The 16,348-nt window shown below is 48.0% G+C and overlaps 1 protein-coding gene across 3 annotated transcripts in view; it reads right to left on the bottom strand.

The window, feature by feature from the left end:
* Positions 1–13,915, bottom strand: part of LOC106572958 (leucine-rich repeat-containing protein 23) — a 33,205-nt gene extending 19,290 nt beyond the window's left edge. Inside the window, exons 1-8 of one of the 3 annotated variants that reach the window (XM_045713065.1) lie at positions 13,631–13,915; positions 13,026–13,138; positions 12,725–12,834; positions 11,941–12,061; positions 11,623–11,764; positions 9,270–9,400; positions 6,136–6,272; positions 2,746–2,950 (exon numbers count right to left, since the gene is read on the bottom strand). In XM_045713065.1, the coding sequence (XP_045569021.1) occupies positions 2,746–2,950; positions 6,136–6,272; positions 9,270–9,400; positions 11,623–11,764; positions 11,941–12,061; positions 12,725–12,834; positions 13,026–13,121 (942 nt within the window). In that variant the 5' untranslated portion in view covers positions 13,122–13,138; positions 13,631–13,915. Of the gene's footprint in view, positions 1–2,745; positions 2,951–6,135; positions 6,273–9,269; positions 9,401–11,622; positions 11,765–11,940; positions 12,062–12,724; positions 12,835–13,025; positions 13,171–13,630 lie in introns of all 3 variants that reach the window. The other 2 variants (XM_045713067.1, XM_045713066.1) reach the window with 2 other exon arrangements.
* Between the last annotated feature and the right edge of the window lie 2,433 nt (positions 13,916–16,348).

Genomic DNA, 16,348 nt, shown 5'->3' with positions numbered 1-16,348 from the left:
AGGAAACAGCATCATTATACTACAGAGAGACAGAGGAAACAGCATCATTATACTACAGAGAGACAGAGGAAACAGCATCATTATACTACAGAGAGACAGAGGAAACAGCATCATTATACTACAGAGAGACAGAGGAAACAGCATCATTATACTACAGAGAGACAGAGGAAACAGCATCATTATACTACAGAGAGACAGAGGAAACAGCATCATTATACTACAGAGAGACAGAGGAAACAGCATCATTATACTACAGAGAGACAGAGGAAACAGCATCATTATACTACAGAGAGACAGAGGAAACAGCATCATTATACTACAGAGAGACAGAGGAAACAGCATCATTATACTACAGAGAGACAGAGAAACAGCATCATTATACTACAGAGAGACAGAGGAAACAGCATCATTATACTACAGAGAGACAGAGGAAACAGCATCATTATACTACAGAGAGACAGAGGAAACAGCATCATTATACTACAGAGAGACAGAGGAAACAGCATCATTATACTACAGAGAGACAGAGGAAACAGCATCATTATACTACAGAGAGACAGAGGAAACAGCATCATTATACTACAGAGAGACAGAGGAAACAGCATCATTATACTACAGAGAGACAGAGGAAACAGCATCATTATACTACAGAGAGACAGAGGAAACAGCATCATTATACTACAGAGAGACAGAGGAAACAGCATCATTATACTACAGAGAGACAGAGGAAACAGCATCATTATACTACAGAGAGACAGAGGAAACAGCATCATTATACTACAGAGAGACAGAGGAAACAGCATCATTATACTACAGAGAGACAGAGGAAACAGCATCATTATACTACAGAGAGACAGAGGAAACAGCATCATTATACTACAGAGAGACAGAGGAAACAGCATCATTATACTACAGAGAGACAGAGGAAACAGCATCATTATACTACAGAGAGACAGAGGAAACAGCATCATTATACTACAGAGAGACAGAGGAAACAGCATCATTATACTACAGAGAGACAGAGGAAACAGCATCATTATACTACAGAGAGACAGAGGAAACAGCATCATTATACTACAGAGAGACAGAGGAAACAGCATCATTATACTACAGAGAGACAGGAAACAGCATCATTATACTACAGAGAGACAGAGGAAACAGCATCATTATACTACAGAGAGACAGAGGAAACAGCATCATTATACTACAGAGAGACAGAGGAAACAGCATCATTATACTACAGAGAGACAGAGGAAACAGCATCATTATACTACAGAGAGACAGAGGAAACAGCATCATTATACTACAGAGAGACAGAGGAAACAGCATCATTATACTACAGAGAGACAGAGGAAACAGCATCATTATACTACAGAGAGACAGAGAAACAGCATCATTATACTACAGAGAGACAGAGGAAACAGCATCATTATACTACAGAGAGACAGAGGAAACAGCATCATTATACTACAGAGAGACAGAGGAAACAGCATCATTATACTACAGAGAGACAGAGGAAACAGCATCATTATACTACAGAGAGACAGAGGAAACAGCATCATTATACTACAGAGAGACAGAGGAAACAGCATCATTATACTACAGAGAGACAGAGGAAACAGCATCATTATACTACAGAGAGACAGAGGAAACAGCATCATTATACTACAGAGAGACAGAGGAAACAGCATCATTATACTACAGAGAGACAGAGGAAACAGCATCATTATACTACAGAGAGACAGAGGAAACAGCATCATTATACTACAGAGAGACAGAGGAAACAGCATCATTATACTACAGAGAGACAGAGGAAACAGCATCATTATACTACAGAGAGACAGAGGAAACAGCATCATTATACTACAGAGAGACAGAGGAAACAGCATCATTATACTACAGAGAGACAGAGGAAACAGCATCATTATACTACAGAGAGACAGAGGAAACAGCATCATTATACTACAGAGAGACAGAGGAAACAGCATCATTATACTACAGAGAGACAGAGGAAACAGCATCATTATACTACAGAGAGACAGAGGAAACAGCATCATTATACTACAGAGAGACAGAGGAAACAGCATCATTATACTACAGAGAGACAGAGGAAACAGCATCATTATACTACAGAGAGACAGAGGAAACAGCATCATTATACTACAGAGAGACAGAGGAAACAGCATCATTATACTACAGAGAGACAGAGGAAACAGCATCATTATACTACAGAGAGACAGAGGAAACAGCATCATTATACTACAGAGAGACAGAGGAAACAGCATCATTATACTACAGAGAGACAGAGGAAACAGCATCATTATACTACAGAGAGACAGAGGAAACAGCATCATTATACTACAGAGAGACAGAGGAAACAGCATCATTATACTACAGAGAGACAGAGGAAACAGCATCATTATACTACAGAGAGACAGAGGAAACAGCATCATTATACTACAGAGAGACAGAGGAAACAGCATCATTATACTACAGAGAGAGAAACAGTTTTTCCTACGTGCGTGTGTTTTATACCCTGAGTTTTTCCTGTACGTGCGTGTGTTTTATACCCTGAGTTTTTCCTGTACGTGCGTGTGTTTTATACCCTGAGTTTTTCCTGTACGTGCGTGTGTTTTATACCCTGAGTTTCTCCTGTACGTGCGTGTGTTTTATACCCTGAGTTTTTCCTGTACGTGCGTGTGTTTTATACCCTGAGTTTCTCCTGTACGTGCATGTGTTTTATACCCTGAGTTTTTCCTGTGCCTCAGACTTCTCCTCGGGGGAGATGGGTTCCTTATCGAGACGCTCCAGCAGAGGCAGGCGGCTCAGGACACACAGACGATAGTCCTCCGTCTCCACGAGAGGGTTTTCAGCCAGGACCAGCGCTCGCAGTGTCCTGGATACGCCCACCAGACTACGCAAAGCACGCTGGGAAGAAACCAGGTTACCCCTGGAGGGGAGATGGAGGGGAGAGGAACATTACATTTTAGTCATTTAGCAGACGCTCTTATCCAGAGTGACTTACAGTAGTGAATGCATACTTTTCATACAATATTTTTTTCCCCGTACTGGTCCCCCGTGGGAATCGAACCCACAACCCTGGCGTTGCAAACACCATGCTCTACCAACTGAACCACACGGGACCACACGAGATGGAGGGGAGATGGAGGAGAGATGGAGGGGAGATGAAGGGGAGATGGAGGGGAGATGGAGGGAGAAGAAGGGGAGATGGAAGGGGGGATGGAGGGGAGATGGAGGGGAGATGGAGGGGAGATGAAGGGAGATGGAGGGGAGAAGAAGGGGAGAAGAAGGTGAGATGGAGGGGAGATGAAGGTGAGATGGAGGGGAGATGGAGGGGAGATGGAAGGGGAGAAGAAGGGGAGATGGAGGGGAGATGGAGGGAGATGGAGGGGAGATGAAGGGGAGATGGAGGGGAGAAGGAGGGGAGATGGAGGGAGAAGGAGGGGAGATGGAGGGGAGATGGAGGGGAGATGGAGGGAGATGGAGGGGAGGGGAGATGGAGGGAGATGAAGGGGAGATGGAGGAGGGGACATGAAGGGGAGATGGAGGGGGAGTGGAGGGGAGAAGGAGGGGAGAAGGAGGGGAGATGGGAGGGGAGATGGAGGGGAGGGGAGATGGAGGGGAGAAGGAGGAGAGAAGGAGGGGAGATGGGAGGGGAGATGGAGGGAGAAGGAGGGGAGATGGAGTGGAGATGAAGGGAGGGGAGATGGAGGGGAGATGGAGGGGAGATGGGAGGGAGATGGAGGGGAGAAGGAGGGGAGATGGAGGGGAGATGGAGGGGAGATGAAGGGGAGATGGAGGGGAGAAGGAGGGGAGATGGAGGGGAGATGGAGGGGGGAGTGGAGGGGAGAAGGAGGGGAGGAGAGATGGAGGGGAGATGGAGGGGAGAAGGAGGGGAGATGGAGGGGTGATGGAGGGGAGATGAAGGGGAGATGGAGGGGTGATGGAGGGAGGAGGGGAGATGGAGGGGAGATGGAAGGGGAGATGGAGGGGAGATGAAGGGGAGATGGAGGGGAGATGGAGGGGAGATGGAGGGGAGAAGGAGGGGAGATGGAGGGGAGAAGGAGGGGAGATGGAGGGGAGATGGAGGGGTGATGGAGGGGAGATGAAGGGGAGATGGAGGGGTGATGGAGGGGAGATGAAGGGGAGATGGAGGGGAGATGGAGGGGTGATGGAGGGGAGGAGGGGAGATGGAGGGGAGATGGAGGGGAGATGGAAGGGGAGATGGAGGGGAGATGAAGGGGAGATGGAGGGAGATGGAGGGGAGATGGAGGGAGATGGAGGAGAGATGGAGGGGAGATGGAGGTGAGATGGAGGGGAGATGGAGGGAAGATGGAAGGGGAGATGGAGGGGAGATGGAGGGGAGATGGAGGGGAAATGAAGGGGAGATGGAGGTGAGATGGAGGGGAGGGGAGATGGAGGGGAGATGAAGGGGAGATGGAGGAGAGATGGAGTGGAGATGGAGGGGAGATGGAGGGGAGATGAAGGGGAGATGGAGGGGAGATGGAGGGGAGATGGAGGAGAGATGGAGTTGCAGTTGACGGTGTTGAGGTACTGCAGGGACTTCATGTTGGGACTGATGTCTACCTGATGTTGAGGTACTGCAGGGACTGATGTCTACCTGATGTTGAGGTACTGCAGGGACTGATGTCTACCTGATGTTGAGGTACTGCAGGGACTGATGTCTACCTGATGTTGAGGTACTGCAGGGACTGATGTCTACCTGATGTTGAGGTACTGCAGGGACTGATGTCTACCTGATGTTGAGGTACTGCAGGGACTGATGTCTACCTGATGTTGAGGTACTGCAGGGACTGATGTCTACCTGATGTTGAGGTACTGCAGGGACTGATGTCTACCTGATGTTGAGGTACTGCAGGGCCTGTTGTCTACCTGATGTTGAGGTACTGCAGGGACTGATGCCTACCTGATGTTGAGGTACTGCAGGGACTTCATGTTGGGACTGATGTCTACCTGATGTTGAGGTACTGCAGGGACTGAATTCTACCTGATGTTGAGGTACTGCAGGGACTGATGTCTACTTGATGTTGAGGTACTGCAGGGACTGATGCCTACCTTATGTTGAGGTACTGCAGGGACTGATGTCTACCTGATGTTGAGGTACTGCAGGGACTGATGCCTACCTGATGTTGAGGTACTGCAGGGACTGATGTCTACCTGATGTTGAGGTACTGCAGGGACTGATGTCTACCTGATGTTGAGGTACTGCAGGGACTGAATTCTACCTGATGTTGAGGTACTGCAGGGACTGATGCCTACCTGATGTTGAGGTACTGCAGGGCCTGATGTCTACCTGATGTTGAGGTACTGCAGGGACTGATGTCTACCTGATGTTGAGGTACTGCAGGGACTGATGTCTACCTGATGTTGAGGTACTGCAGGGACTGATGTCTACCTGATGTTGAGGTACTGCAGGGACTGATGTCTACCTGATGTTGAGGTACTGCAGGGCCTGATGTCTACCTGATGTTGAGGTACTGCAGGGCCTGATGTCTACCTTATGTTGAGGTACTGCAGGGACTGATGTCTACCTGATGTTGAGGTACTGCAGGGACTGATGTCTACCTGATGTTGAGGTACTGCAGGGCCTGATGTCTACCTGATGTTGAGGTACTGCAGGGACTGATGTCTACCTGATGTTGAGGTACTGCAGGGACTGATGTCTACCTTATGTTGAGGTACTGCAGGGACTGATGTCTACCTGATGTTGAGGTACTGCAGGGACTGATGTCTACCTTATGTTGAGGTACTGCAGGGACTGATGTCTACCTGATGTTGAGGTACTGCAGGGACTTCATGTTGGGACTGATGTCTACCTGATGTTGAGGTACTGCAGGGACTGATGTCTACCTGATGTTGAGGTACTGCAGGGACTTCATGTTGGGACTGATGTCTACCTGATGTTGAGGTACTGCAGGGACTGATGTCTACCTTATGTTGAGGTACTGCAGGGACTGATGTCTACCTGATGTTGAGGTACTGCAGGGACTTCATGTTGGGACTGATGTCTACCTGATGTTGAGGTACTGCAGGGACTGATGCCTACCTGATGTTGAGGTACTGCAGGGACTTCATGTTGGGACTGATGTCTACCTGATGTTGAGGTACTGCAGGGACTTCATGTTGGGACTGATTCCGTCTAGAGTCTCCAGTTGGTTGTCTCGGAGGTGCAGGGTGGTCAGACGCTCCAGCTTACCCAGACCCTCCAGGCGCTTGATAGTATTCTGGGCCTGCACAGGGGTCAGAGGTTATAGGTCACGGGGTTAGAGGTAAGAATTAAACTGAGGTAAGTGACAGGTCAAAGGTTAGAACCAGGAATCAGTTGGGGTTTTGGGTGAGAGGATGAAAGTTACCAGGTAAAGGCTGTGTAGGTTAGAGTTAGGGTTGAAAGGTCAGGTAGAGGCTGTGTAGGTTAGAGTTAGGGTTGAAAGGTCAGGTAGAGGCTGTGTAGGTTAGAGTTAGGGTTGAAAGGTCAGGTAGAGGCTGTGTAGGTTAGAGTTAGGGTTGAAAGGTCAGGTAAAGGCTGTGTAGGTTAGAGTTAGGGTTGAAAGGTCAGGTAGAGGCTGTGTAGGTTAGAGTTAGGGTTGAAAGGTCAGGTAGAGGCTGTGTAGGTTAGAGTTAGGGTTGAAAGGTCAGGTAGAGGCTGTGTAGGTTAGAGTTAGGGTTGAAAGGTCAGGTAGAGGCTGTGTAGGTTAGAGTTAGGGTTGAAAGGTCAGGTAGAGGCTGTGTAGGTTAGAGTTAGGGTTGAAAGGTCAGGTAGAGGCTGTGTCGGTTAGAGTTAGGGTTGAAAGGTCAGGTAGAGGCTGTGTAGGTTAGAGTTAGGGTTGAAAGGTCAGGTAGAGGCTGTGTCGGTTAGAGTTAGGGTTGAAAGGTCAGGTAGAGGCTGTGTAGGTTAGAGTTAGGGTTGAAAGGTCAGGTAAAGGCTGTGTAGGTTAGAGTTAGGGTTGAAAGGTCAGGTAGAGGCTGTGTAGGTTAGAGTTAGGGTTGAAAGGTCAGGTAGAGGCTGTGTCGGTTAGAGTTAGGGTTGAAAGGTCAGGTAGAGGCTGTGTAGGTTAGAGTTAGGGTTGAAAGGTCAGGTAGAGGCTGTGTAGGTTAGAGTTAGGGTTGAAAGGTCAGGTAGAGGCTGTGTAGGTTAGAGTTAGGGTTGAAAGGTCAGGTAGAGGCTGTGTAGGTTAGAGTTAGGGTTGAAAGGTCAGGTAGAGGCTGTGTAGGTTAGAGTTAGGGTTGAAAGGTCAGGTAGAGGCTGTGTAGGTTAGAGTTAGGGTTGAAAGGTCAGGTAGAGGCTGTGTAGGTTAGGAGTTAGGGTTGAAAGGTCAGGTAGAGGCTGTGTAGGTTAGAGTTAGGGTTGAAAGGTCAGGTAGAGGCTGTGTAGGTTAGAGTTAGGGTTGAAAGGTCAGGTAGAGGCTGTGTAGGTTAGAGTTAGGGTTGAAAGGTCAGGTAGAGGCTGTGTAGGTTAGAGTTAGGGTTGAAAGGTCAGGTAGAGGCTGTGTAGGTTAGAGTTAGGGTTGAAAGGTCAGGTAGAGGCTGTGTAGGTTAGAGTTAGGGTTGAAAGGTCAGGTAGAGGCTGTGTAGGTTAGAGTTAGGGTTGAAAGGTCAGGTAGAGGCTGTGTAGGTTAGAGTTAGGGTTGAAAGGTCAGGTAGAGGCTGTGTAGGTTAGAGTTAGGGTTGAAAGGTCAGGTAGAGGCTGTGTAGGTTAGAGTTAGGGTTGAAAGGTCAGGTAGAGGCTGTGTAGGTTAGAGTTAGGGTTGAAAGGTCAGGTAGAGGTTATGGTGAGAGGTTAGGGGTTAAAGGTTACCAGGTAGAGGTTATGGTTAGGGGTTAAAGGTTACCAGGTAGAGGTTATGGTTAGGGGTTAGAGGTTACCAGGTAGAGGTTATGGTTAGGGGTTAAAGGTTACCAGGTAGAGGTTAGGGGTTAAAGGTTACCAGGTAGAGGTTATGGTTAGGGGTTAAAGGTTACCAGGTAGAGGTTATGGTTAGGGGTTAAGGGTTACCAGGTAGAGGTTATGGTGAGAGGTTAAAGGTTACCAGGTAGAGGTTATGGTGAGAGGTTAGGGGTTAAAGGTTACCAGGTAGAGGTTATGGTTAGGGGTTAAAGGTTACCAGGTAGAGGTTATGGTTAGGGGTTAAAGGTTACCAGGTAGAGGTTATGGTTAGGGGTTAAAGGTTACCAGGTAGAGGTTATGGTTAGGGGTTAAAGGTTACCAGGTAGAGGTTATGGTGAGAGGTTAGGGGTTAAAGGTTACCAGGTAGAGGTTATGGTTAGGGGTTAAAGGTTACCAGGTAGAGGTTATGGTTAGGGGTTAGGGGTTAAAGGTTACCAGGTAGAGGTTATGGTGAGAGGTTAGGGGTTAAAGGTTACCAGGTAGAGGTTATGGTTAGGGGTTAAAGGTTACCAGGTAGAGGTTATGGTTAGGGGTTAGAGGTTAAAGGTTACCAGGTAGAGGTTATGGTTAGGGGTTAAAGGTTACCAGGTAGAGGTTATGGTTAGGGGTTAAAGGTTACCAGGTAGAGGTTATGGTTAGGGGTTAAAGGTTACCAGGTAGAGGTTATGGTTAGGGGTTAAAGGTTACCAGGTAGAGGTTATGGTTAGGGGTTAAAGGTTACCAGGTAGAGGTTATGGTTAGGGGTTAAAGGTTACCAGGTAGAGGTTATGGTTAGGGGTTAAAGGTTACCAGGTAGAGGTTAGGGGTTAAGGGTTACCAGGTAGAGGTTATGGTTAGGGGTTAAAGGTTAAAGGTTACCAGGTAGAGGTTATGGTTAGGGGTTAAAGGTTACCAGGTAGAGGTTATGGTTAGGGGTTAAAGGTTACCAGGTAGAGGTTATGGTGAGAGGTTAGGGGTTAAAGGTTACCAGGTAGAGGTTATGGTTAGGGGTTAAAGGTTACCAGGTAGAGGTTATGGTTAGGGGTTAAAGGTTACCAGGTAGAGGTTATGGTTAGGGGTTAGGGGTTACCAGGTAGAGGTTATGGTTAGGGGTTAGGGGTTACCAGGTAGAGGTTATGGTTAGGGGTTAGGGGTTAAAGGTTACCAGGTAGAGGTTATGGTTAGGGGTTAGGGGTTACCAGGTAGAGGTTATGGTTAGGGGTTAGGGGTTAAAGGTTACCAGGTAGAGGTTATGGTTAGGGGTTAGGGGTTAAAGGTTACCAGGTAGAGGTTATGGTTAGGGGTTAGGGGTTAAAGGTTACCAGGTAGAGGTTATGGTTAGGGGTTAGGGGTTAAAGGTTACCAGGTAGAGGCGTCGGAGGTTGGGCAGGTAGATTCCGTCGGTAGTCTCCAGTTTGTTTCCTCTCAGTTCCAGAGTCACCAGGTTGGTCAGGTGATGGTACAGTAGCCCCGACACCCTCTGGATACCGTTACCTAGCAACGACACACAGACACCCTCTGGATACCGTTACCTAGCAACGACACACAGACACCCTCTGGATACCGTTACCTAGCAACGACACACAGACACCCTCTGGATACCGTTACCTAGCAACGACACACAGACACCCTCTGGATACCGTTACCTAGCAACGACACACAGACACCCTCTGGATACCGTTACCTAGCAACGACACACAGACACCCTCTGGATACCGTTACCTAGCAACGACAAACAGACACCCTCTGGATACCGTTACCTAGCAACGACACACAGACACCCTCTGGATACCGTTACCTAGCAACGACACACAGACACCCTCTGGATACCGTTACCTAGTAACGACAAACAGACACCCTCTGGATACCGTTACCTAGCAACGACAAACAGACACCCTCTGGATACCGTTACCTAGTAACGACACACAGACACCCTCTGGATACCGTTACCTAGCAACGACACACAGACACCCTCTGGATACCGTTACCTAGCAACGACACACAGACACCCTCTGGATACCGTTACCTAGTAACGACACACAGACACCCTCTGGATACCGTTACCTAGCAACGACAAACAGACACCCTCTGGATACCGTTACCTAGTAACGAAACACAGACACCCTCTGGATACCGTTACTTAGAGCGGCCATACTCAACCTACGGACCCAGGCCTCGACACTCAGGGGACCCCCGTTGATTTTGTTGAGTCACTCAGATATCATATTATTTACACACATAAGACATGTCTGTCTGTCTGTCTGTCTGTCTGTCTATGCCATAGAGATAGAGGACTCTAGAGCTCAAAAGCCAGCTTTAGCATGGGCAGCGCTTCCACCATTTTAAAGTAGTCAACTGGGTGGGACTTCCTATGGGTTAAGGAAAGGTTACATAATTCCATCCAGGTTATCAGGAGGAATCAGCCAATGAATTATGTTTATGAGCAAACATTCTATAACTGTAGGTGACAGTAAATCGCCCACCGTAGCTTTATACCATCCTACAGGTGGCAGTATGTTTACCAACCTGCTCAGTTGGTAGAGCATGGTGCTTGTAATACCAGGGTAGTGGGGGTTCGATTCCCAGGACCACCCATACGTGACTGTAAGTCGCTTTGGATAAAAGTGTCTGCTAAATGGCAGATATTAGATTAGAAGAAAATGTACTACTTCAAAATTGAGATGGCCTCAATGGCGCTGCCCATGTGCTAACATACGCCAGAATGGGACAGATACAAAGAAGAGTCCTCTATCATTCTTTATGGGTCTATGCTAGGTAATGGTCGGTCCGTCTGTATTCGGTCACCTCAGTACACTGATTGTAAGATCTGTTACTTTATCTCAGCCACATTCAGACCTTAAATCTATGTCAATAGATCGATCCTGGCAAATGAGGTTCTCCTACACCCTCTCCCCAGACTGACCAATGATATTGAGTCTCTCCCACACCCCCTCCCAGACTGACCAATGAGGTTACGGCTCTCCCACACCCCCCTCCCAGACTGACCAATGAGGTTACGGCTCTCCCACACCCCCCTCCCAGACTGACCAATGAGGTTACGGCTCTCCCACACCCCCCTCCCAGACTGACCAATGAGGTTACGGCTCTCCCACACCCCCCTCCCAGACTGACCAATGAGGTTACGGCTCTCCCACACCCCCCCTCCCAGACTGACCAATGAGGTTACGGCTCTCCCACACCCCCTCCCAGACTGACCAATGAGGTTACGGCTCTCCCACACCCCCCCTCCCAGACTGACCAATGAGGTTACGGCTCTCCCACACCCCCTCCCAGACTGACCAATGAGGTTACGGCTCTCCCACACCCCCCTCCCAGACTGACCAATGAGGTTACGGCTCTCCCACACCCCCTCCCAGACTGACCAATGAGGTTGAGGCTCTCCCACACCCCCCCTCCCAGACTGACCAATGAGGTTACGGCTCTCCCACACCCCCCTCCCAGACTGACCAATGAGGTTGAGGCTCTCCCACACCCCCTCCCAGACTGACCAATGAGGTTACGGCTCTCCCACACCCCCTCCCAGACTGACCAATGAGGTTACGGCTCTCCCACACCCCCTCCCAGACTGACCAATGAGGTTACGGCTCTCCCACACCCCCCTCCCAGACTGACCAATGAGGTTGAGGCTCTCCCACACCCCCCTCCCAGACTGACCAATGAGGTTACGGCTCTCCCACACCCCCTCCCAGACTGACCAATGAGGTTGAGGCTCTCCAGGGCGAAGCCTTCTAGGCCCTCCAGGTCTCTGAGGCGGTTCAGGGCCAGACTCAGCCACTGTAGGTAGATCAGCTGACCCAGGGGCTGACCTCTGAACCCCGCCACCATGTTACCATCGCCCTGGAGGGGGGGAGGATAATTTTTATATTTTCTCTTATTGAAAAATGCTACACCGTCTTACACAGGAGGAAGTATCCTTATTTGGGACTAATTTGGGACGGAGACAATCCTATATCCCAAGACGCTGGTCAAAATGTTGCACTATATGAGGAATATGGTGCAATTTGGGTCCTTGCCTTCAGCCACAGCAGCTGTGTGAGGGCGACCAGGGGTGAAAGGTCAGAGAGGTGGTTGGATGACACGTCCAGGAAACGCAGGTGGACAAACGAGCTGACCAGGGCTATGTCCGTCAGACGCCTGGGGAGAGAGGGAGAAGGGGGAGAGAGGGAGGGGGAGAGAGAGGGAGGGAGAGAGAGAGAGAGAGGGAGGGGAGAGAGAGGGAGGGAAGGGGAGAGAGAGGGGGAGAGAGAGGGAGGGAAGGGGAGAGAGGGAGGGGGAGAGAGAGAGAAGGAAGGCGGAGAGAGAGGGGGAGAGAGAGAGAAGGAAGGGGAGAGAGAGGGAGGGAAGGGGAGAGAGGGAGGGGGGAGAGAGAGAGAAGGAAGGGGAGAGAGGGAGGGGGGAGAGAGAGAAGGAAGGCGGAGAGAGAGGGGGGAGAGAGACGGGGTAGGGAGGCACAGCGACAGAGACGGGGTGGAGCGGCACAGGGAGAGAGACGGGGATAGAGGGGGTAGGAAGGAACAGGGAGAGAGAGGGAGTAGGGAGGCAGAGGGAGAGAGTTGCATTGCTGCATATACCCATCCAATTATTTTAGATGTAATAATTGTCTTGGGTTAGGGGCTAGGGATGAGAGGCTAGGGGCCAACCTAAGGGCTAGCAGTTGATTTGGGACTGGACCCGGTTGCATCTCAAATAGCATCCCTATAGGCCCTGTTCAAAAGTAGGGCAAGTGCACTATAAATGGAATAGGGTGCCATCTGAGATGCACCCCAGGTGTTTTGTGTCCTGTGGTGTTCATGTCACCTGTCTTTCAGTTCGAGCTTTACGAAGGCGTGTGCCAGGCCGTTCCCGGTGCGACACAAAAGAGACAGACCTGGGATCAGAATTTCCTTGGTGAGAGGACACGGCTCAATCTGGAGACGGACACATCAACACAAAACTCAGCTAAGCAGAAATAATGAATTCATGAATCAATGAATCAGAATAAATCAAATTTTATTGATGACTTATCAGTTTACAATTTGACATGTATTGTAGGATTAGGTTACCCATGTGATCGATAATCAACAACTAAAAAAAAAAACGAAACAATGTCAATATACACCTGCTCCTCTTTCTCGGACATATTTTCCTCCTGTCCTTCCTCATTCGCAGCCTCCTCTCCCTCGGACAGCCCCGCATGGTCCTCTCCCTCCGACATCCTGCTCTCCGTTTAATCTACGGTAACGTTACAGCGTCAGCTGCACTGGCTAAACCCCCAAATAAACGTCCTGCTAAATCAACACGACAAGTTTAATCAAACTAGCTGTAAAAAATGTAAAGCACTTCTTCAATTAAAATAAATTAAAAAAAATGTCTCATTTGAATTCGCTAGCTTAAGTTAATCGATTTCAATTGAGGTATTTTTTGTTGTTATTTTTTAATTGAAGAAGTGCTTTACATTTTTTTACAGCTAGTTTTATTAAACTTGTGTTGTTGATTTAGCAGGACGTTATATAGGGGTTAGCCAGTGCAGCTAACGCTGTAACGTTACAGTAGCTAGCCTGTCGAGCTACGGTCTCAAAGAAACACAATCCCCAAAAATAGTACAGGTCATGATTACCCCCCCCAAAATGTTAGACTTTTATTAGCTATATAATTAGCTAACTAGTTGTTTAATCCAACTTTTTAACGTTAGTGTTGACAATATTTTGTAAAGAAGTAATTTACCTCAGTGGGTTAGCCACGGCTTGTGTCGTCGTTTCCATGGAAACAACATCAGCTGTCAGATGGGATCTTTCTTTTTCAGTGAAAAATATTTAGTAAACAAAGTCAAATCTTCCTGTATATAACCACGATTATGGATTATAAATATACACGGGGGAAAAACGTTTATATAAAATGTATTGCGTTTGTGTAATAACATCAACATCAACTGAAAGGGGGTATATAATGTGGGACAAGTCTTTCCAAACCAAGTGTCATGTCATGTTTTTCACCCACAGAATGTAATTTAGTTATTTTTGTATGAACCAATTCAGCAATAGTCAAATAGTGTGTTTTGCTCAGTGTAGGTAAAGATTGCCAATAATTTTTGTGGTTGTCACAATGTAATTCCTCTTTTCTAAACCACACCTTGTTTGCAAAACCATGTTTGGGAAACACAATGTTGAGACAACAACCAGTAATGTAGAAATACATGCACAGCACTTCTGTTCCGATGCACAGTCAAACTTACCACACTAAGTGAGAATACACCAACAGTACTTTTATGTTTTACCATGTGTGATTCCCTCTTAATGAATGCCTTCCTAACAGTATACCAGTGATTGAAACTTGTCTCCTTCTTGGAAATTGTGTGGCGTTCAATCAGGAAGAGGCTACGTGGACACTCCTAGCCAGGGTGCACTATGGGATGGCAAAAACCGGTCATGGACCCCCCCCCCCCCCCCCAGATAGAATTTGTTTCACCATAAACATAACAAATGGCATATTAATTACCATGCTCAGTTTTGCCAGTGTAGCCTGCCAGTAGCACAGACCGGGAACAGAGGCTATATGCCAGTGTAGCCTGCCAGTAGCACAGACCAGAACAGAGTCTATATGCCGGTGTAACCTGCCAGTAGCACAGACCAGGCCAGAGGCTATATGCCGGTGTAACCTGCCAGTAGCACAGACCAGAACAGAGGCTATATGCCAGTGTAGCCTGCCAGTAGGACAGACCGGGAACAGAGGCTATATGCCAGTGTAACCTGCCAGTAGCACAGACCAGAACAGAGGCTATATGCCAGTGTAACCTGCCAGTAGCACAGACCGGGAACAGAGGCTATATGCCAGTGTAACCTGCCAGTAGCACAGACCAGAACAGAGGCTATATGCCAGTGTAACCTGCCAGTAGCACAGACCGGGAACAGAGGCTATATGCCAGTGTAACCTGCCAGTAGCACAGACCAGAACAGAGGCTATATGCCAGTGTAGCCTGCCAGTAGCACAGACCGGAACAGAGGCTATATGCCAGTGTAACCTGCCAGTAGCACAGACCAGAACAGAGGCTATATGCCAGTGTAACCTGCCAGTAGCACAGACCAGGCCAGAGGCTATATGCCGGTGTAGCCTGCCAGTAGCACAGACCGGAACAGAGGCTATATGCCAGTGTAACCTGCCAGTAGCACAGACCAGGCCAGAGGCTATATGCCGGTGTAGCCTGCCAGTAGCACAGACCGGAACAAAGGCTATATGCCAGTGTACGCTCATAATCTGAGGGGGGTAGGAGGGCGTAAGTAATAATGTAATATTTTGTAGTTAAAAATCACAAAAAATACATTCTGATTGGGGACCTAGCCATCCAATGTCATAATGATACGGCCTTCAATCCCTTGTTTAGGCAGCTCATTGGATCCCAGAGCGGGGTCAAATTGACAGTTTTTTTCTTTCACAGAAAGAGAAAAAGATTGTTCACCTTTGCAGACAGCTACAGCTAGCTTCGTTAAGTTTAGGTAGTGTCTCACTGAATAATTATATCTAGTTGGCTATGCTTTGATCAGCGTGGATATTTCAAAATGTCTGGGCACTGACAAGAGCAGTGTACCACCATGTTGAGACTGATGGAGAGCTCACCGAGCAGCCTGCTAGCCCGACCACCGAGGTTGAGGAGCCTTCTACCCCCCCCCACCCCCACCCCCTCTGCCTGCTGACCAACAAGATGGGAGGACAGCCATTGCCTAGCAACACGAGGGTGAGATCACAACAAGCACCTGCCAGTGGCATGTAGTCATGGATACCAAGGGAAGCCAGGCTTCTCCAAAACAATAAAAAAATAAAAAAATAAAAACATTTTATGTATATTTTGTCTCTCTGTGTTTCATAATTTTCCTTCAATTCACAAGAGGCTGAATGTATCTCACTGGAGAAAGCATCCGAGCGAGGGAAACAGCGCCCCTCTGTCTCTGTATGTGTAGGCCATCTATCTGATGCTGTCTGGTCATAAAGAGTATGACATTGTTGCCACCAGTAGCATTGAATGCAGAGGGAAGCCAGCGAGCATTTGGCCTCCCCTTGATAAAAAAAAAAAAGTATTAAATAATAGCCAATCAGTGTTGAGCTAAACTGAGTGAGCTCAACAGTGAATGGTTCTGGCGCACCAAAAAAAGTGTCAAGGGAAGCCATCTTGGATTTGACTTCACACCAAAAGAAAGAGTGTCAAGGGAAGCCATCTTGGATTTGACTTCACACCAAAGTAAAGAGTGTCAAGGGAAGCCATCTTGGATTTGACTTCACACCAAAGTAAAGAGTGCCAAGGGAAGCCATCTTGGATTTGACAGCAAAAGCCAAACGTCATTGACAGAAAAAAAAACTAGAATGTCGTTGTGTCGTTGTGATCCGGTGGTAAGCCAGCCAAAAAAATGGGTCCTTTTCTAAATTAGCCAAGGATAGAGATAGGGATTTGGA

This window comes from Salmo salar, unplaced genomic scaffold, assembly GCF_905237065.1.
Source record: "Salmo salar unplaced genomic scaffold, Ssal_v3.1, whole genome shotgun sequence".
In the NCBI taxonomy this organism is placed as follows: Eukaryota; Metazoa; Chordata; class Actinopteri; order Salmoniformes; family Salmonidae; genus Salmo; species Salmo salar.
The sequence above is the reverse complement of the archived record's forward strand: the minus strand, read 5'-3'. Positions and strand labels throughout refer to the sequence as shown.